Source organism: Prionailurus bengalensis, chromosome D4, assembly GCF_016509475.1.
Source record: "Prionailurus bengalensis isolate Pbe53 chromosome D4, Fcat_Pben_1.1_paternal_pri, whole genome shotgun sequence".
In the NCBI taxonomy this organism is placed as follows: domain Eukaryota; kingdom Metazoa; phylum Chordata; class Mammalia; order Carnivora; family Felidae; genus Prionailurus; species Prionailurus bengalensis.
Genome location: NC_057359.1, coordinates 79,902,750 through 79,923,358, shown reverse-complemented (window position 1 = coordinate 79,923,358; position 20,609 = coordinate 79,902,750). Strand labels below are relative to the sequence as shown.

The 20,609-nt window shown below is 50.2% G+C and overlaps 1 protein-coding gene across 6 annotated transcripts in view; it reads left to right on the top strand.

Annotated features, from left to right (window-relative positions):
- The window catches only part of CDK5RAP2 (CDK5 regulatory subunit associated protein 2), a 172,390-nt gene that overhangs the window by 28,767 nt on the left and 123,014 nt on the right, over nucleotides 1–20,609 (top strand). For all 6 annotated transcript variants that reach the window (XM_043566251.1, XM_043566256.1, XM_043566252.1 and 3 more), the window contains exons 5-9: nucleotides 3,069–3,145; nucleotides 10,072–10,195; nucleotides 11,886–12,040; nucleotides 18,425–18,587; nucleotides 19,894–19,947. In XM_043566251.1, coding sequence (XP_043422186.1) covers nucleotides 3,069–3,145; nucleotides 10,072–10,195; nucleotides 11,886–12,040; nucleotides 18,425–18,587; nucleotides 19,894–19,947 — 573 coding nt within the window. The remainder of the gene's footprint in view (nucleotides 1–3,068; nucleotides 3,146–10,071; nucleotides 10,196–11,885; nucleotides 12,041–18,424; nucleotides 18,588–19,893; nucleotides 19,948–20,609) is intronic.

The window sequence follows — 20,609 nt, the reverse complement described above, 5'->3', positions numbered from 1 at the left end:
TCGGAGTTAAGTGATAGTCCCTCTGCCACAGGGTTATTTGTGTGGATTAAAACGGAATGGCAGAGGAAAAGCCCTAGCACACAGTCAGTGCTTGGCGATGATCCTCGCTGTCTGACAGAGGCTTCCCTTGGCAGCCCGCAGTGAGGACCGTCAGCTGTCTGTGCCCTGGCTCCTCTGTATTCCTTGCGTGCTTGCTTGTGACGGTCAGAAAAGCGTCTGTTCCCATCTGAAGTCTTGACCTGGGGGCCTCTGCCTGAAAACAGACCTTGGTGCTGAAAGTTGAAAACAGAACTTGGCTTTCCTGAAAAGACATAAGTACAAACAATATTTCAGTGCCCATTTTTTGGCTTTCTCCAGCAGATTAGCCCCTGGCCCGGGGAATGTCTCCGTCTTTTCTCTTCTGAAGTTTGCGCCACTGGAAACTTTTGAAGGGGGAAAAAGGACTCTCCTTGAGTTTCAGCAGATGGGACTTAAATGGGCTTGTCTTGTCTTGAAGAAGGATTGTACTGAACTTCTGAGCCTTTTCAAGAATTGAAAAGCTCTCTTGTCCCTTAAGGCAGTTTTTTTTTTTTTTTTTTTTTTTTTTTTTTCCCCTTCAGTGTGGGGGTGGAAAGGCAATGAGGATGTCACCTTTTCTGGAAGGGAGTGATGATGCAATCGTAGTTTGAAGGAAAAACCAATAGCCTAAAACATTTTCTGTGTAAGTGTGGTTATACACTTCTAGGGTGATAGGGAGCCAAAGCGTGTTAATTGCTTGCTCTTTGTCAGCCACGGTCTTGGGCATTTGGACATTTATCATCTTATTTTAACTCTCAAGACAGCCTCGTGCAGTGGAGATTATCCTCATTTTACAGAAGAGGAAACTGAAGTTCAGGGAGGATCAGTCACTTGCTGGATGTCACAAAGCTACTATGAGAGGTGTATTCTGAATACAGGCCTGCCTCATTTTATTCTGCTGTTTAGCTTTTTTTTTTTTTTTTTTTACACTGTCTGATTAGATGACTTGATTTAATTATACTTTTATTTCAAGTTGTTGGATAGGTAGGTGTACATGGCTCAGAATTCAAAAAGCATCAAAGGAATACACTAGAGAGACTTTCATCCACCCTTGTCTCCTGGTTCCCCAGATCTAACCGATATTATTAATTATTTATGCAGAGGAATTTTATGTATGTACAAGCAGGTGTGTGTGTGGGTATCAATCTCCTTTTTACATAAATGCAGGCACGTTCTGCTCTGTACCTTGCATTTTTCTTTAATAATAAGGATAAGGATATCTTTTCCTTAACAGTAGTGTAAGGGCGTCTTCATTCTCTTTTATAACGAAATTCCATTTTAAGCTTCTAAGGTGTCTTGACTTATGGTTTGGAGACTGATTCCCATGTATTGTAAGTTTATAACTTCAGGTATTGGGGCTTGAAAAATTGGTCTCGTGGACATTAGCTCTCCATCGTTTTAGGTCGGGGGTGCCAGTTAGTTCATCAGAAAGCAGTTTAGATTATCTGGTGTCAGTTCTTAAATGGAAACTCTCTGCCCTTCTTAGAGCTGAAAAGGTGTCCTCTGTTTGAAGGCTGTTGCTGTAGGGTCCTCACAAAACCAGCTGAAGACTGGTGAACTGTCATGCAGTGATCTTTATGCCAAGATCAGCTTCTCCTAACAAAGTTTGGTCTCGTAGATGACTTCTTTAGTGCCTGTTGTTGACCGGGAAGGAGATAACGCACTGGGAGCCCCGTCTGCTAGGCTCTTCTCATTTGTGAGCTCATTTGCTCCTGAAATCCCCTATGTCAGGTAGGGCTTGTGTGTTTCACTGGCGCTCGAGTGGCCCGAGAGAAGAAACTTTGCTCTCTCACCTCCTGGACTTGTGCTTCTGAGGACGACTACAGGCTTGCACTTCCAGTTTCATAGTTGATGCTAGTGTGCAGGCAGGGCCCGTGTCTGCCTTGTTTACCACACTGTCCTCAGCACTTAGCCCCATGCCTGTCCAGTCGCAGGTGATCGGTATATGTCTGCGACCAGCCCAGGTTAGCGGGTTGATTTCCATTCTGGCTGACTTCTCAGTCTCGGGTCCTCATTCCCCCAGGGCTGCTTGGCAGGAAGGTAGGAGGCGTGTCCCCTGAGATTATAAATTTTACCGGAAATGTGACTTTTATTTAAAATAACCCACATGGATTATGGATGTGAAATTGGCATGAATTATTAAAACAAAACAGGAGCAAGATTTCGGAGAAATCTTGGATTTATAGCAATCCTCCACCAGCTACGCACTCAGACCTCAGGCTCTACTTGCGGGAGTTCATCTGCTGTTCCACCTGGGATACATTCGTGGACAGGTTTGAGAAGCCCGCCACTGCCCCAGTGTCTCACACTGCGGTGTCTTTACCAGAGCTTCTGTCTTTGGGTTGTCACGTGAGTTAGAAGCCCGAGGCCATGTGTGACTCCCTTCGCTGCAGTCAGTTAAGAGGAGGACGTGTGGTTGGAGAACGCCGTGGTGGCCCTCATAGACAGCTTGCCCCACGCGGTTGTGGCTTTTTTGTAAGTGCCCCGAAATCTTACGCTGAAACGAGACAGGCAGTGGTGTGGCCTCCCACTTATCCATCCACGTGTTTTATTTACTTACTTATTTATTTATTTTGAGGCTGTAACACGTTCCCACTGCTACAGCCACCACATGCATGATTGTAAACAAGCAGAAGTAATTGCCTTGGAATGGGAAAAGCAAACTGCAGAATTGCTTGTAAATTTGCCTGGCGGAGGGCAAACCATTTTTAAATCAGCCTCACTTGTATGACATTTATGCCTCAGTGTTTGAGTGCTCTGGCTGTTAGAAGCTTGGAAAATTTACATAATTGTTCCAAGTCTTGAGGAATCCAGGGTTTCCTTTTGAGACCACCAGTGTTTAATAATTCCCTTCTCCCTGTGCCCTGAGGCTAATGAGGTTTTGAATCTAGCATCTGCCTATTATAAGCGTCCTGTAAGTTAGTCTGTGCGGAAAGCTGTTTCCCCACCGCGCACGTTCTGGGGTCCCGTATTTCACGTTGTTTCTTTTCTTTCCTAATCTTGACTGGAAGAACATCGAACTGAAGGTGGAAGTGGAGAGTCTGAAGCGGGAGCTCCAGGAGAGGGAGCAGCTTCTCATCAAAGCCTCGTGAGTACCTGTCACCCTGTCACAAGCTTGCAGGGTGCCCGGGGTTCCGGGGGGTGGAGGCTGGCTGGGTCCATAGAACACAGCCTTGTGTTTTCTGAGCCAGTTGTTTTCCCACTGGGCCCTGAGGACCCCAAGGAGGTGTCCGTTTTTGTTGAATTACTTTTCAACAAACTTTTGAAGTGTAATATACTTAACAGGGAAAACGACGTGATCTTAAGTGTGCAGATGGCGAATCTGCACTAAAAACACACCTGTGGGGCCACCATCCGGATCGAAAACCGGAACCTCACCCACCCCCCAGAAGTCCCCTTCTCCACCAAGATAACCACTGTGTGGAACACTGATGGCATCGGTGTTTAGTTCTGCCCACTTTTGAACTTGATAGGAATGGAGTCCCGTACCGTACACGCCCCCCTTTGTGTCTGGCCTCTTTCCTCAGCAGCGCGTTTGTGGGATCCACCCATGTCCTTAATTCTATCAGCAGCTCATTCATTTTCATTGCGGTAAAGGCCCTAGGGGCTTGCAGGAATCCTGAGGGACTCTGGTGAGTGAGGCTGGGACGCAGAGGGTAGGGCTTTAACCAGAGGAACTTGTTTTTGTATCTGTTTAATGCACTAGGGTCTCTTACAATATTTTGTTTAAAAGAGGTGCTCTGCTTAAAACACGTTTGAGAAGTATTATTTTAATTAATCAAATAGTTAAATATTCAGGGAATACAGTCGATGACTCGATTGGTTATTCATTCATTCGTAAACATTTATTATGTAGTTGTGCCGCGTAGCGAGGATTTGAAAAGAGACGTCCCCCCACTTCAGCCTTGTAGCACGCTTGTAGACAGAGTATAATGGGGGCACGGCGACAAGAGGGCGTTTGTGGGTCTGTTGGGGCACCGAGGTACACAGTTTTGCTTGGTGAGAGTGGAATGAGGCTTGCCGGGGGCTGGCCCACCTTCCCCCAAGGGTCTGGCTGAAGGCTTGGGTGGAGGCACACCATTTGTCTTGGTAGCCGAGCTCCTGCTGGATCCAGTGGGCCAGGAGCACGGACTCTTTGGCTTAGGGCACAGCTGCACCGCTCTGGGCCGGGCCATATCATTCCTTTCATTGTCACGCGGCCAGCAGCTGGAAGTTGGGCTGCTGCTGGCTTCGAGGAGACTAGGGGCTCCCCGGCCCAGACCTCCCTCGCTTATTGCCGATCTTGTACGTTTGGTGTTTTCTGAACGAGTGAGTGAATGAATGAAGGAATGAACGAGAAAACTCGACTGATAAGTTTTTGTTTTTGTTGGCTGCTGTTGCACATTTTTTGTTTGTTTTTGTTTTTTGGTTTTTGGTTTTTTTGAAGCACATCATTCTCTGGCACGAAGTCAAGTCAACTTTACCAAGTCTGGAGGTCAGTAGTAGAATTTGAATTTGGTCTGTTTCGTGCTCAGCGCCCTGCCTGCTGCAGGTCTTGGCTAGGACTTGCCGTTAGCGGGCGAGTACACGCGGAAACCCGAACTCACAAAGGCGGTGTGCGCTCCTCCATACCACACACGGGGCTGAATGTTTTCAGGGCTCGTGCACGCATTTGTGGGCGTAGATTCCCCAAGCTGCCCACGCAGACCTTTTTGGTCTGACTAGTTTTTTTTTTTTTTTTAACGTTTATTTTTTGAGACAGAGAGAGACAGAGCATGAATGGGGGAGGGTCAGAGAAAGAGGGAGACACAGAATCCGAAACAGGCTCCAGGCTCTGAGCTGTCAGCGCAGAGCCCGACGCGGGGCTCGAACTCACGGACCGCGAGATCATGACCTAAGCCGAAGTCGGACGCTTAACTGACTGAGCCACCCAGGCTCCCCTGGTCTGGCTAGTTTTATTACTTTATCCAGAAAAGATTTATTAAGCAGCTGTTCTGTGCTGCACTGGGCTAGGCTCCCCGGGATGCAGTGGTGATCCAGACAGGCTTGCATTCTAGAAGGGGCGATGGTGATAAAATACTCGGGATGGTAAGCGGATAAATACCAAGTGGGAAAAGAGCCGTGAGGAAGACAGAGGCAGCGGGGAGTGTTGACAGGGTAGGAACAGGTCTGTCAATAGAGAGGTATTGCAGGGAAGGGGCCCTGAGGGGGGAACACTTAGGTGAGGTCTGAGGAGCAAGTAGGAATTAGCTGGTGCACGTGCAGTCCGAGGGAATATGGGAAGTCTGGGGAGGTCTGTGTCTTGTCCTGCAGGGTCTTGAAGCCACAGCAGAGATTATCCCAGATAAACGGGAAGAAGTCACAGGTTTGAGCAGCTGACACAATCAGATTTAGATTTGTGGAGGTCACTGGATTTGGAGAGGAAGGCGCTTCGTAGACGGAGCGTGGGGCGGGGAGGCAGGGAGACCAGTCAGGAGGCTCGTCCGGTAGTTCAGGTGAGAGGCTAGCGATGGCGAGGGGTGGGCGGCCTGCAGAGGTGTCTGGTGAGCAAAATCAACAAGGCTGGGTCACGGATGGGGAGGGGGATGTCAAGGCTGACTCCTAGGTCAGGGGCTAAGATCGCGAGCTCTGTGAAGAGTGTTCGCGACGACGTAGCTGCTCCGGCGTTCTCCCTGCCAGTGCCTCGTCTGACACACGTTCCTCATCTGGCTCACGGATACTGAACACGTTCTGTTCCCGCTGCTCTGGCTTGGCCCTGGCGGCCCCTTCTGCTTTTCCGGTCGCCTAGCTGACACCGCGGCTCGGGGTGAGCCCCGCCTGGCTGCCTGTAGCCCACGTTTCCAGCCCTTCACAAGCTTCCCTGGCAGGGAATCACACTCCCGCGTGTGTGCCGGCACTTTATAGTTTATAAGACCCATTTGCATCCGTTTGGATGCCATCGTTCTCCTGGGAGCCAGGCAAATCTCGAGGAAAGCCTCCTTGTGGACAGGGGGGAGTTTAGGCCTGGAGAAGGGAAGGACTGTGACCAGCACCACTCAGGCGGGATGATTGGAGCCAGGATGAGAACGCAGGTCCCTGACTTTGGGTCCAGCCCTGATTTCCTATGCTTTTTTCTCTTTTTTTCCGTGAACCTTTTTTTTTTAAAAGTGTATTTATTTATGTATTTTGAGAGAGAGAGAGCGAGCATGAGCGGGGGAGGAACAGAGAGAGCATCCCAACAGGTTCCGCGCTGTCAGCCTGGGGCCCAATGTGGGGCTCAAACCATGCACCGTGAGATCATGACCTGAACTGAAACCAAGAGTCAGACCCTTAACTGAGTGAGCCACCCAGGCGCCCCTCGTACGCTCTTTTTCATTTTCACGTGTGTGATTCTTGTTTCTCCAACACGACTGCACCTCTTCTAAGGCCAAGAGCCTCTTCTCCTTCAGCGCAGCGTGGGGCACCTCCGCCGTTCCTACTCGGTGGGCCCCTTGTGCGTGCTGTGTGCTGTAGGACCCGCACGGTGTCTGTCGCATCCCTGCTAAGTGTGCCTTTCCCTGCCCCCAACTGCCCAGCACCTACAGGCGTGTGTAGGTACATTCTTGGTGACGGAAAAAATACCTTTGTTAATGCCCTCAACTCCCTTTTTCACTTTTACGGTGGTTTTTTTTTTTTTTTTTTTTTTTTTTTTTTTTGGTGGGGGTTGGGCAGGAGATAGGGGACCTGTCACAGGAAAAGCACCTGCTTTTTCTCCAGAACTATAATCAGAATGGAAAGAATCAAGAGGAAAGGGTGATGGTTAAAAAGGGTAGCAGGGGCGATATTTATAGAAGGTTCTCTTTTGTATCGGGTGGAATGCTGGTGTAGATCACTTTGTCCCCACCTTTCTTCGCCTTAGGTCTTGCTCTCCGTCTCGTCTGTTGGCCCAGATTCTATAAGGAGAGACAGGGTAGGGGGAGCGGACTGCCATTTATTCTACTTTGCCCCAGACCCTGTGTCTGGCACTTGACCTGCTTTATGGCTTTATCAGTTTCACAACAGTGATGTGAGGCGGCCGGCATTCTCATCTGAGTGCGGGGGAAACTGGGGCCCGGAGGAGTTGGGGGGCCGGCCCAGGTGGGTGACAGATCCTGGGCCCGTCTGGCTCTGGAGCCTGCTCTGCCTTGCTGGAGGGGGGGGTGGGGGGTGGGGAACACGTATGTGTGCTGGGTCTCCATTGTTGTACTTATCAGTTACAGTAAGGGGACATTAAAAACAAAGGTAGACATATTGTCGGGAGTAAATTTTATCTCTGTAGCTTTAAAGCACAAACAAAAATAATAATTCCATTAGTAGAGGAAAATTGCACCATACTGCCGAGTATAAATTTTATTGCTACAGTAACTGTAAAATACAAAGATGATAAATGAAAAGTTGGAACATTTATTATTGGGGATATATTTTATTGGTGTAACTAAAATGCAAACAAACTGAATAATACCAGCACTTGTTAGAAACTGTAGTCTGCCTCTTGCCAGTGTATACGATTCTGACTATAAAACACCGAGGTTCGTTGTGGGCGGATGGGAGGGAGACAACGTGTTTGCCCTCTCTGGGTGGGGGGGCAGGGGGGGGGGGACACCATTCCCTAGAGGGGGCTCTGTGAAGCCCAGGGCTAAAACACTGCTGGTGGTTAGTGGGAATTCAGGACTGGAAAAATCCCGTATCTGCGGCTCAGGAGGAAGAGCCTCTAGCCTTGCGTGTGGTATCAGCCGTGTGCCGTGCCTTCTGAGGAACGACAGAAACGACCGAATCGCGGGGAACTCCAGACGTCACTGATGGAGAAATGGGCCGAGGAAGCCGGGGCCGCACACATCATGGCATTGGAGGGGAAGTGGCAGTGGCGGCCCCGGTTCTGGCCAGAGAATGACCTGTCTCAGCTCAGAGGGGTAGACGGAGGCCTCTCCTGGCATCTCAGCAGGGGCGGCGCTGTGGTGGCCACAGGGCCAGCAGGTGGCGCTCAGATGCGGGGGGGGGGGGGAGGGGAAGGGCGCCGTGCCGCGGCCACCACACGTGTTAGCACGTTCGTTCTAAGAGGCAAGCGTGTCACTTTTCAAGTGAGGAACCTGAGGCGTAAGGGGCGATTTGCCCAGAGTCACATTGAGGACATGAGAGAATGTAAATTTGGAAGCAGATCTGTTCAGGCTTCAGAGTCCATGTTCGTTCTTGCAGTTGAACGTTGAATTCCATTAAAATGATGTCATGACACTGGGGCCTTCTGAAGGCCTGTTGGCGAAAGGAAGCAAGATATGAATAAAGTCTTTATTCACAGGCAGCTCCTGTTTGATGCTTGGACGGCAAGTATGGCCCTCTTGACTTTCCATTGTTCTCAGTCAAAAATTCACATGGCCCGTGCATGTGAGCGTCTGATCACATGGCACTTGGTTGGGAACATTTCATATGCCCCCTAAAGTAGGGCACGGGAGGCTGGCGGTGAATAAATTTGTTCTGTTGCAGTTTTTCTGAGAAGCCAGCTTTAGGTGGAGCCGTTTCCTTTATGATTCTGCCTTCTGCCAACCTGCAGTCGTTTAGAAATCTGCGGAGATGCGCTCCAAGTAAATGTCCCACAAGGTCGTATCTGACGGTTTTTCTTTTGAGGAGAACCCCGATGAGAGGCGTGAGGCGTTGGGGTCCTGTGTCAGGCTTTGGTGCGCCATCCCCACCGGTCCTGGCCCACTGGACGGCTAACATTCCGTGCTGCCCAGCAGCGTGAACTCCGCACTTGACGGAGCGTGGGCTGCCTGCGCAGCCTCCTGGCCTCACGCCCGGAGTGGTGGCTGGGGCTCACAGGTGGGGCACGCTGTGTTTAAAATGCTCTTCCCTCCAGTTGGCAAAAGACGCTGTAGAAAAGCCCTCGATCCCTCAGATTTCTTTCCGTCGTGTGCTGTTCCTTTGCGCGTTGGTTCGTCGGACCAGCTCTCCCCCTCTCCTACCGCTGGTGGAGGTGTACTTTGCCGGAAGTTTCCTGGTGGGAGAGTCGGCAGTGGCTGTCAAGAGTCTTACAAGTGTGCTTACCCTTTGACCCGGTAATTCCCTCTGTGGAAACAGACCCTGGGAGATCACCGGGTCGTATATATGCAAGGATGCTCTTATTATAATGTTGCTTTTAAGATGATAACAACACTAACATGTATTGGAGTACTTTGTACTCAAGATATGAATAAAGTCTTTATTTGCACTGTCCTCAGAGCTTTAGAAGTGTTTTCAGACAAATGTGTAAAATCAGAAATCATCTAAATATTTTTACATGAGGGGATTGATGTGTGTCGGCTCTACTTCGATAAAAAAATAGGGGATTGATTTAATACACTCTAGTATATTTCATCCAGTGAATTAATATGTAGCCTTTAACAATGGTAGAGATTTATGTTTATTGACACAGAAGGATGTTTATGGTGTAGTAAGTAGTAAAGTCAGATCATGGATATATATTGTATGGTTGGTTCTGTTTTTGTAGAAAGTGTCTGAAAGGCTACATGCTAAAATGTTAACTTAGTTTTTCTGGCTGATAAGATTATAGATGATTCTTACTTCTTTCTTAATTTGTGTTTATATGTATGTATTTTACATAGAGGTATGATTGACATATACCATGTAAGTTCAAGGTGTACATGTTGACTGATTTTGATACATTCATGTACTTCACTGTGTATTTGAATTACAAATATTAATTTAAAAAAAGGGGCACCAGGTGACTCAGTTGGTTGAGCATCTGACTCTTGGTTTCGGCTCAGGTCATGATCCCAGGGTCGTGGGATCAAGCCCCACGTCAGGCTCCACGCTAAGTGTGGAGTCTGCTTAAGATTCCTTCTCTCTCCCTCTGCCCCCTCTCCACTTGATTTCTCTCTCTCTCTCTCAAAAAATAAATAAAAATAAAAATTGAAAACAACAACCACAAAACTCCAGCACAGGTCTGTGGGAGAAATGACTAACAAATATTCCTTGTCTCTTTGGGGCCACTGAAACCACCCTTTGACTGTCCCCACATGGATTTTACACTTTTGCCTCTTTTTGCAGTAAAGCAGTTGAGAGCCTGGCTGAAGGGGGTGGCTCCGAAGTGCAGCGGGTGACAGAAGATGCCCAGAAGAAGGTGCGGCAGGTCGAAGAGCTCCTGAACGAGAGAATATTCCATCTAGAAGAGGCAAGTCTGGAGGCCCCGAGGAGGATGTGTTCTTGCAGTGGGTTAATAGTGGAGGGAGCAGAATTTTGTTCCCTCTTTCACAAACTTGCAGACTTGCAGCAGAAATGAGAGCCACCCTTATTCAGCATCTCACGGGTTCCAGCCCTGTCCCAGGCGCCTGGTACACCCTGCGTCCTGGTTGTCGTCTTGATGCTTACAGACGAGGACGCCGGAGTACAGAAAGACTAACGAGTCTAAGTTTGATCCTGGATTCCATTTTACGACTGCTGACTTCAAAGCCTGCATTCTTGATGCAACACCGCCCTTCTTACCTCGTTTAGTCTCTTTATTTTTCCAGAGGAGGAAACTGAGGCCCAGAGAGGGCAAGGACTCCCCTAACATGCGCTGAGCCTGGAAGCAGATTCCGATTCGCAGGCCCTCGGGTGCCCGGGCAGCCCTGTGTCTGGTCCCGGCCTCCACCCCCTGTCACCCCAGTGCTCACTGAGTGCCCTTTCCCGGGAGGCACTGAGTGTAGCTCCTCCTCCTGCTTGTTCCCAGGCGCTTGCTGTGCCCTTGATGGGAAGCAGCATGTGTCTCGGCTAAAAAATCCTGGCTCCTAGACGTTGAAAGTTTCCCTCCGTATTAAGCTAGTACGAAGTGACACTCGTCACTCAATTCTTGGTCTTTGAGGTCTGTCGTGTCATCTCACTTTCTCCCCCTGAAACCCTGACTCTTCTTGGATATGAGGAGGAACGCAGCACAAAGCCTGCTGGACACAGAAAGACGCACGGGTCACTATGCTTGCAGCTCGTAGTGGGCTTTCCGTTCCCAGTGTTCACAGTAGCCCCTGTGGACCGAAGGGCAGGGAAGAAGCAGCCAGTGCTTTTGTTTCGTTTCGTTTCGTTTTGTTTTCTTGAGCCTCCTGTGATGCAGCAGGCATTTGACAGTCACACAGCAACCCTTTGATGGGGTGGTGGTGGTCCCTGTTTCACAGATAAGCTGGGGCTCAGAGAGGCTAAGTGGCTACCCAGTGTCCCACAGCAAAGAAGTAGGAGAGCTGGGTTTTGAACCCAGTTTGATTTGACTTTTATCTTTGTGATGTAACCAGAGACGGTTGGCACTGGGAGATCCAGATGTCTCCCCAGGACACTTTGCTGAGCACCAGGGCCCTTTTCCCCAACACGGGCCCTGCCTCTGTGATTTAGATCCTTCCCCTGTTGGCCTCTCGGAGCTCTCAGGAAGAACGTAGTCCTTCAGCACCCACATCACCTTGGAGATTCAGAAAATGCATTTGAGAATCGTGTAGTCATTATCTTAAAAGAAATAGTGAGGGGGCGGTGGGGTGTGGGATGAATTTGTATGGAGATTCTGGGGACTCTGGAATTTATGTGTGTTTAGGTATTGAGAGGCACATTTCTCCTTGTTCTCACTGAAGCTGTAAATATTGATCCGATTCTTCAAACCCAAAAATACAGTTTTTGTAGACTTGAGTCTTTTCCATTGGAAATGCCTATTACTCTTCAGGATACAAGAGGGAGAAAATGGCTGGCAAATGTATTTATTACTGATTCTCCCCATGTATAGTACAATGCAGGGAGGGGAAATGTGCCGGAGAAAAAGTCATAAATATTTATATTTTAATCCAATTTCCTTTCAAAATGTTCCCAATTGTATTGAAAAATTGCATCAAATGCATTTCATTTAACTCTAGGATGTGAAAGCCGCCCAGGCAGAACTGGAAAAGGCCTTTGCGGGGACAGAGACAGAGAAGGCTCTTCGGTTGAGCCTGGAAAACAAGCTCTCGGAGATGAAGAAGAGGCACGAGGGGGCCTTGGACATGACTGTGGTCCTGGAGCAGAAAGACAGGTCTGGCTCTTGTCTCTGCCACGCACTGACATTCGTCTGTCGGGCAGCATGGCCAGAGGGTTGTTCCCTGCCTACCCTTTTATCCCCCCTTTCTCTCCTTGTTCCCCCACAGTGAAAAAACCTAGGGTAACCTCAGGGTGACAGGAAAATGGCGAGGGTAGTGCTGTGAGGACAGGGATAGAATGAGAGATAGAAACTCCTGCTGAAAAGTTCCCAGATACTACCTTTAGCATTCAGTTTTGGCTGTAAGCTTCCCGGTAGCCGAAGGAAGAAGAGAACAGCTTTCTTGATGGACCTAAGATTCACATTGCTCACAAGAGAAAATGAGTCAGCAACTCTGGAGGAGCCCAGTTTTACTTGACATTGTCAGGGAGAAATTTCTCTTGTGGATCTGCCCAGAGGGAACGGTAAGTGATTGTATCCCCACAATAGATGCTAGTGAGTGTTGTGTGACCCTGTTTATCATCGTGTCTTTTAATGCAGGCCGCGGGCCCAGATTCATACAGTGCAGGGGGCCGAAGCAGTGTAGACCAAGCACAGGGCCCTGTGACGGTCCAGGAATAAAATGAGTGCTACGTAGGCCAGAGAAACGGACAGACTGGAGGATCTGTAGGCAGTCTTTGATGCTCATACCTTGCAACCAGACTTTTGATCAAAACTAGTCAGGAGAGAGTTGAGGTTTTCTTCTTTATCACGAACCTTACATTTTACTCTTGCCTTGCTTTGGCGGTCACTAGGTGGAAAGTTGAGTAAAGTAAATACAGGTGAAACTTCTGGCTAACCTGTGATCTATCCATTGAAGAGCCAAGCTTGCCTGGAATTTGACAGAAATTGTTCTGAGGCAAATGATCTATTCGCCTACTTCCTTAAATAGAGGAAACTGACTATGGTTCCTTTTTTGGGGGGTGTGTTGCCCGATTGACCGGCCCCCCACGTTGTTGAGGTTCTGGTGCCTGGTTGCCGTGGTTCCCCGACTGCTGTTTGCTTCCCTTTCTGTCTCCATACCACCTTTTGAGATTTGGGTCTGCAACGTGTTTGCATGATGGGTTGGGAAATGAGATGAGCAAATGTTTTAGGATTTTCTGTGAAAGAGGAGTGAGTAGACTCTCAGGGGGAGCCCATGGCTTCCATTTAGTCCGTGCTTGGGGGAGCTAGCATTTATGTAACCTCTTCTTAGCTTTGATCTGGAAAACGGAAGTTTGGGATGAATCTCAGGATGAGCCAGGAAACAGAGTTCTCTAGGAGATGTAGGCCGTCAGGGCTGAGTGAATGAGTGTTTCTCTCGATTGCACGGCTAGGAGGAGAAGCTTCCTTGGACGGGTGGTGTTTTGCTGGGCTTCCCCTTCCCCTTCTTCCAGGCACCACCTGAGAGAGGTGGAGACTGGGGCCACCGTACTGTGACAGAGTCTGGAATCCTTTTCCATACAAGTTATTTATACGTTCCCTTGCATCTCTCCCAGCTGATGAGCAGTGAAGCCCTTAGAAGGTTTATAGGTTTGCCTTTCCTGGGGGACCTGCAGGTCTCCAACAGTTAAATTGGAAATAGGGGGCTCAGGGAAGAGACTAGAATGTGTGGGAGGCAGCCACCAAAGAAGAAAAGGCAGAATTCCTGGTGCGGGTGCAGGGGAAGAGGGGCGAGCTCTGGGGGTGGGTTTGAGGAGAGGTAGAGGGGGAGAGCTGGTTGGAGGGGTCCTGCCAGGGCCCCAGCAGAGGCTCAGCAGCCAGTTCGTTGGTCTGTTGGATCATCACGCCCTTTGTTCAAATACTTCCTGAGCATCTTGTGTTCAGTAAGTGGTGGGTCGAGTGTAGGGGTGAGTGGTACAGGCTGGGTGCCTGTCCCAAGGAACCTCGTCACCTAGCTGGGTGGGAGGGCTGGAGGGCAGGAACAGAGTGACCAGGGCCAGATGGATAAATGCTGGGTTAACATTACATCTTTCTAATTCTATTTAGAGGGATTAGGAAAGGCTTCCCAGAGGAAGTACAAGGATAAAGGAGGAATTACTTGGAGGAAGAAAGGGTGTTGCAGGTCCTGAGAACCACATGAGTGGAAGTTCAGAGGCCAAAGGGCACAGAGCTCGACCCAGGAACTGTCAGAAGTATAGCATGGCTGGACAGTTGTGTTCTGGAAGGGAGGTGGGAAGAGATGAGGAGAGGGAGGCTGGCCAGATCATGTGGGCTTTGTTGAACAGTTTGGGTTTTGTCCTCAGGGCACGTGACGAGCTGCTGATGAATTAAGATTGGGAGTAGGGTAGTGTCAGGGTCAGCCTGTAATATAACACGATCCTTCTGGCTGAACCTGGCGGATGAGTTGGTGGTGGGGCTGGGTGGGCAGATTCCTTCTCAGGATGATGCAGAAGTCCAGACACAAGATCACGGTCACCAGGATTGAGGTGAAAGAACTGGGTGGAGAAGAACGGGCAGAGATATTTCTTTCTTTCTTTGATTTCATTTTGAGAGAGAGAGAGAGAGAACACGCATGTGGGGGAGAGGGGCAGAGGGGGAGAGAGAGAATCCAAGCAGGCTCCACTCGGTGTGGAGCCTGATGCGGGGCTTGATCCCATGAACCTGGGATCATGACCTGAGCCAAAGGACGCTCAACTGACCCAGCCACCCAGGTGCCCCCAGGCAGAGATATTTAGATGGTAGAATTGGCACGATGGCTTGAAGGGCTTGATCATTGATGGGTTTGGGGATGAGGGACAAGGCTGCCAAGATACCTCCTCACCCAGGTTTTGAGCACGAACAACTGTGGGATGGTGGTGCGGTTTGCCGAGTTTGGGGAAAGAAAGGGAGAAAGAACAGATGTTTTTGGGTGGAGGGAGTGGGAAGATAAGCTTTCAGTTGGGACATGTTGGGTTGAGGGATTGTGGGCATCCAAGCAAGAGTAGAGTCTAGAAGGTGCTTGGCCAGATGGATTAAGGCGAGATTAAAGGAGATCTAGGTAAATTCACTGAGCAGCTACTAAACAGGGCCTTGGGTTAGGTGCCAGGAATGGAGACGGGAGCCCTGCCCTCCTTCTATGGTGCTCCTGGTGTGGGGGAGGGGACAGATGTCCAAAAAAAAAAAAAAAAAAAAGCGTCGTGATTGGCGTTAGAAGTAAGTTCAGGGTTCTGTGCTGTGACAGAAACAAAGCAGTGGTCAGCTGCGTTTGGACTCGGGGCAGAGAAGGCTTATCAGAGGAGGAGCGCGAGGAGGTGGGTGAGGCGGGCGGCCACTGAAGTAGACTCATGCGAGGCGTGGAGCCCGGCATGTGTCGAGCGAATCACAGAAGAAAGTGGTCTCTGGTGACATATGCCCAGAAGTGTGGCTACTCATCTTCTCGGAGCAAAAAGTTTGGGGAGGGTTGAGGCTCACTGAGTACTTAAAGCGGTGCGGATGGCGGGGGGGTCTCCACGTGTGGGTGGTCAGGTCAGGGCTTTGCCGAAGGCTGCGCCTCCTTGGGGTTTCCCGTAGGCCTGGCGTGGCAGGCACAGAACCCTGCTTTGTTGGTACTGCCAGAGCGGCTCTCTCTCAGGAGTGGATGTGCCCCAGCCACACTCCCCAAGGCCAGAGCAGCGACCAGATGCTGCCTACTTGGGGTGTGGCCCTCTCTGCGGTGCGTCTGTCCTGGGACCGGCATCACTATGTTCCTCCCTGAAGGCAGGAGGTCAGGAGGTGAGTTGCTAAGCACAGACCTGGGACAGGTGTCCTTGGGCCTGCCCTGGTGAGATGGATCTAGATGTGCCATCCAGGTGGCCCTGTGACAGGGCAGGGCCCTTGCTTGGATGGGCACTGCTGAGGTCTTTCTGGCTTCCTCCACCCTTTTGAAAGGTGCGTGCTTTAGCTACTCTATTTCCTGTGATCTGTGTCCGTAAGGCAGCTGACAGGGAGGTACCCTGCAGGTCAGATGTGGCCAACAGATATGTTTTGTTTGGCCTATGCAGTGCTTTTAGAAGTTTGACTTAAGGGGCGCCTGGGTGGCGCAGTCGGTTAAGCGTCCGACTTCAGCCAGGTCACGATCTCGCGGTCCGGGAGTTCGAGCCCCGCGTCGGGCTCTGGGCTGATGGCTCGGAGCCTGGAGCCTGTTTCCGATTCTGTGTCTCCCTCTCTCTCTGCCCCTCCCCCGCTCATGCTCTGTGTCTCTCTGTCCCAAAAATAAATAAACGTTGGAAAAAAAAAAAATTAAAAAAAAAAAAAAAAAAGAAGTTTGACTTAATTGCTAGAATTTAAAAAAAAATCTAGTTTCATGTAAAAGTCTGGATTTCCAGCTTCTTTGAAAACCTGGAAGGTGTGGTGAGCCTGGGCCTGGGTCTTGCTGGATCTAGGCCGCTTTCGGAGGTGGGCCTGGTGCTCTAGTTTGGCCACAGTCCCCACAGGCCTGCCTCACTCAGCCCCATGCCTTCTGGAACTTGCTTCAAGGTAACTGAAACAAATCAAGGCGATCTAAGTAGAAGTTACATACAACACAACACATCCAATTTCAAGTATGTAGTCAGTGACTTTTTACCTCTTCAATTGATTATATGGTGATTTCAGAGTAGAACCCCTAGAGGGCAGTCTTACTCCTCCATCCAAGATTTGGAGGCATCGCCCTGGTGCTGCCCCGGGACCCCCCCTCCCCCCCCCCCCCATACCTGATTGTCTTAGCCTGTTTGGGGCCCTATAACAAAGTACCGCAGATTGGGTAGCTTACAAACAACAGAAACTTATTTCTTACAGCTCTGGAGGCTGGAAGACCAGGTGCCCACATGGTCAGGTGACAGCCCTCTTCCAGCCTGCAGACTTCTCACTGCATCCCCATGAGGTGGGGGTCTGAGGCATCTTTCTGGAGCCTCATTTGTAAGACACTGGTCCAGTTCCTGAGTTCCACCCGCGTGGCCTGATCTCCAGCCAAAGCCCCACCTCCTAATACCGGCACAGTATAGGAATTTGGGGAGGCCTCGAGCATTCGGACCTCGGCCCCCGTGCCTCGCCAGCTGCTTTTAACTACTTTTAGCCAACTGACCCTTTACCTTCACCCCGAGAGCCAGGGAAGCTCTCTGACTCTTGTTTCTTTGTTTTTTGTTTTTTTTAAATGTGTATTTATTTATTTTTTGAGAGAGAGTGTGTGAAAGGGGGAAGGACAGAGAGAGGGAGACAGAGGATCAAAAGCGGGCTCTGTGCTGATAGCAGAGAGCCCGATGTGGGGTCCGAACCCATGAACCGTGAGATCACGACCTGAGCTGAAGTCGATGCTTAACTGACCGAGCCACCCCCCAGGCATCCCGCTCTCGGACTCTGACTAAAAACCTTGCTGTCTTCCTACCATTCACGTTCCTTTCGAGGCTCAGATATGGAAAGGCCCTTCTGAGGGTTTTCTGAGAGAATGCTAATTGTTGGATGTTAAAAAAAAAAAAAAAGTAATATAGCAACTGCCCTATGTTGAGTTGTGTTATCTGCCTGGAGGTATGTAGGGCTGTTTCAAATATTTTATCGCTTATCCACATGAGCAGGTGAAAGCCGTTTTGTAGCGAGGAAATGTGGACTCAGAGAGGTCGGATAACTTGGCCACGGTCAGGGAAGCGTAATGTGGTGGCCCCAAGCAGGTGTTCAGCTGTACCCGAGGGGGACACGGGGTGTGGTCGGCACGGGTTCCTTGGGGACAGGCACCGCCTGGAGTAACTGGCCGGGTGCTGGGTGTGTATTAGATGTGGATGGCACCGAGAGGGGCATTCCAGGTGGAGGGGCAGGTGTGAGTGGAGGTCTGGAGGCACAAAACAGCCTGGCCTCTGGAAAGAGCTGGAAGGGAGGCTGCTGGGCGGTGAGGCAGCAGGCAGCGGCCTCCTGCGAGGGATGAGACCGCAGCCGCCAGCGGGGCCTCTCAGCTTCTAGGCCCGAAGAGCTGGGGGCCTTGAATGCCTTGCTCACGAGCTTGGCCTTTATCTTGAACATCAGTGTATTTTAAACTTTGCCCCGAGAGGCCGAGGAGAGAGATTGTCTGTTTTTGCCGGCTCAGTTCTGCTTTATCGGTCGTGTCTGTTCAGGCTTCAGTGCCTGATTTCTTTGGTAGAGAGGATTGTTGGCCAAAAAAAACAAAAACAAAACAAACAAACAAAAAAACCATGAGCAGTCCGCTGCCATCGGTGGTGGGGGCTGTCGAAAGTCTGAGCACGGGTGTGGCTTGATCAGACCCTAGTCTGGTGGCTCAGAGGTTGGATCTGCCGGGGCCAGGCTGGAGGTGAGGGCACAGTTAATGTCACACGCGTTCTGGCCCTTACTCTCCCACCAGCAAAATGCGATTCCATTTCTGTTCAGTCATTGGACATGTCTACTTTGAAGATGTTTGGCCCCATTTCCTGCCTCCTCCTGCTCCACTGAGCTAGGAGAACAGCTTAGAATTAATATTTAAATTTTGTTCGCTTTTAGACTGATTGAGGAGTTGAAGCTGTCTTTGAAGAGCAAAGAAGCTTTAATTCAGTGCCTTAAAGAGGAGAAATCTCAGATGGCATGTCCTGATGAGAGTGTGTCATCTGGAGAGCTCCGAGGACTTTCTGCCGCTCCAAGGGGAGAAAAGGAGAGAGACGCTGAGGTGAGGCGATGGGGTGTGAAGGGGGACTTTAATTAGCAGACCAGACTCCTCTGTGGCAGATGGGACGCACATTCGGTCCCCACGGGTCACACGCAGACTGCTTCCAAATATTAGCTCCCCGGCAGCTGAGGAATTAGCAGGCACCTCCTTTGTCAGGGGCCCTGGCTTGTTTTTTCCTTCCAGCCTCATGTTTATATAGGGTTGGCTAACAGAACAGTCCATACTTGCTTGCCTCTGTTTTACTGTGTGTTGATTTCTCGTTGCCCGGAGACTTTATTTCCGTCCTTTGGGTTTTCTTGGGATAAAACTTAGTCCCTGTTTCACCTGTGCGGTTAGAGGCAGTGGGGGGAAGGGGACTCACTGGTGTTGGGCCTGGCAGCTGGCGAAGGGCTTCTGCGTGGAACCTCCTTGAGTCCTTCTGGCCGCTCTGCGAGGTCGAGGTCACTGTCCCCTCATGGAATTTAGAAACGGGCTCAGAGGAGTTGTTGTATTTTCCTAGGTGCTAAGAGGTGGGTGGGTAGTGGCAGCCCCCCGAGCCCCCCAGAGGCCATCCCTCCCCTAGGCAGTCTCCAGGGCAAGCTGCGGGAGCGGGGCCAGGCCTGGAGGTGCAGTGGGCCTCGATGACACCCTCCTGTTTTTGTTGGGCCAGGGATGGCTGCTGCATGTGGTACATTCCCGATACGGGATGTTCACGAAAAGTCTTGATTTTTTATGGAGCAGAGTCTTCTTTGTTCCTATTACAGCAGTGATTTCTGCAGTCTCACTGGTTAGTTTTCTGCTGGAAAACTAATCAGCCCTCGTCTCCTGCTCCTCTTTTTTTTTTTTTTTTTTTTTTTTGAGAGAGCGAGAACGAGCAGGGGAGGGGCAGAGAGAGAGGGAGACACAGAATCCAAAGCAGGCTCCAGGCTCTGAGCCGTCAGCCCAGAGCCTGATGTGGGGCTCCAACTCACGGACCGCAAGATCGTGACCTGAGCCGAAGTCGGACGCTCAACCGACTGAGCCACCCAGGCGCCCCTGCTGCTCCTCTTTTTAACCCTGGGCCCTTTCTTTAGCTGCCCTTTTCGTTGTCGGCGGCCCCGTGGCTGACTGTCTGTGGGGCTGGCGATCCACCCGTGTGGGTGGCTTGCTTTTCCGTTTCTCTTCACTCGGGTGGGACTCCAGGTGAGACAGAGAGGAATGGGCACTTGTTTCCGTGCCTTCCACGGCAGCGCGGAAAAGTCCGGAAATGAGATGCTCGTTCCAGTTGTTCTGGGGAAGCTGTTGTATTGGGAGTCCCTTCCAGGTGCCAATTAATGCCTTTTCTTAGGCTGTACAAATGGAGCTCCAGAAGGAGAGACAGCGCTTTGAAGAGAGGATCCAGGTATGTTGATAAAATTTTTAAAAACGTATTGAAGATTTATCCTTGCCTCTTTGCTTTATTCTGAGTGCAGTAGACAGTTGGGCGTGACAGCAGCTGTCACTCACGGGATGCCGGCGTGTGCCAGTCAGGCTTTCGGTACTTCAGAGAAGGTTTCTCCGTCTTGGCAGTGATTCTGTGAAGTAGGCATTCCCATTGTGCAGATGGGGCACGTGAGGCTCAGCGAGGGGAGGGCCCTGTCCCGAGATCGTGTAGCTTGGAAGAGGTCTCGCGGGGATCCGGACCTGCCAGTGTGGTTCCAAAACCATCGCTCTGGGTCCCCCGCTCACAGCGGCCGGCATTTATAAGGCGCCTGCCAGCTTAGAAAGTGCTCTCCGTCCATTATCTCATTTGATCCTCGCAATAGCCCGGGAGGGAGGCAGCGTGATTATCTTTAGAGATGAACTCAGACCGGAAATGTATATGTTCAGTCTCCATCAAACCAAATTCTCTGCTGGCTTTTGTAGCATTAAGGAATGAAATTAATGATCTGTTATTTCCCCCAAATAACCTGGTACGGTTTCAAAGCCTCTGATGTGACTGCATTCAAATTCCAGAAGGCATTGGAGTCCTTCCCACAGGAGTAGCTGTCATCGTCTTAACTGATCTGATCCCCTTCTTGTCGC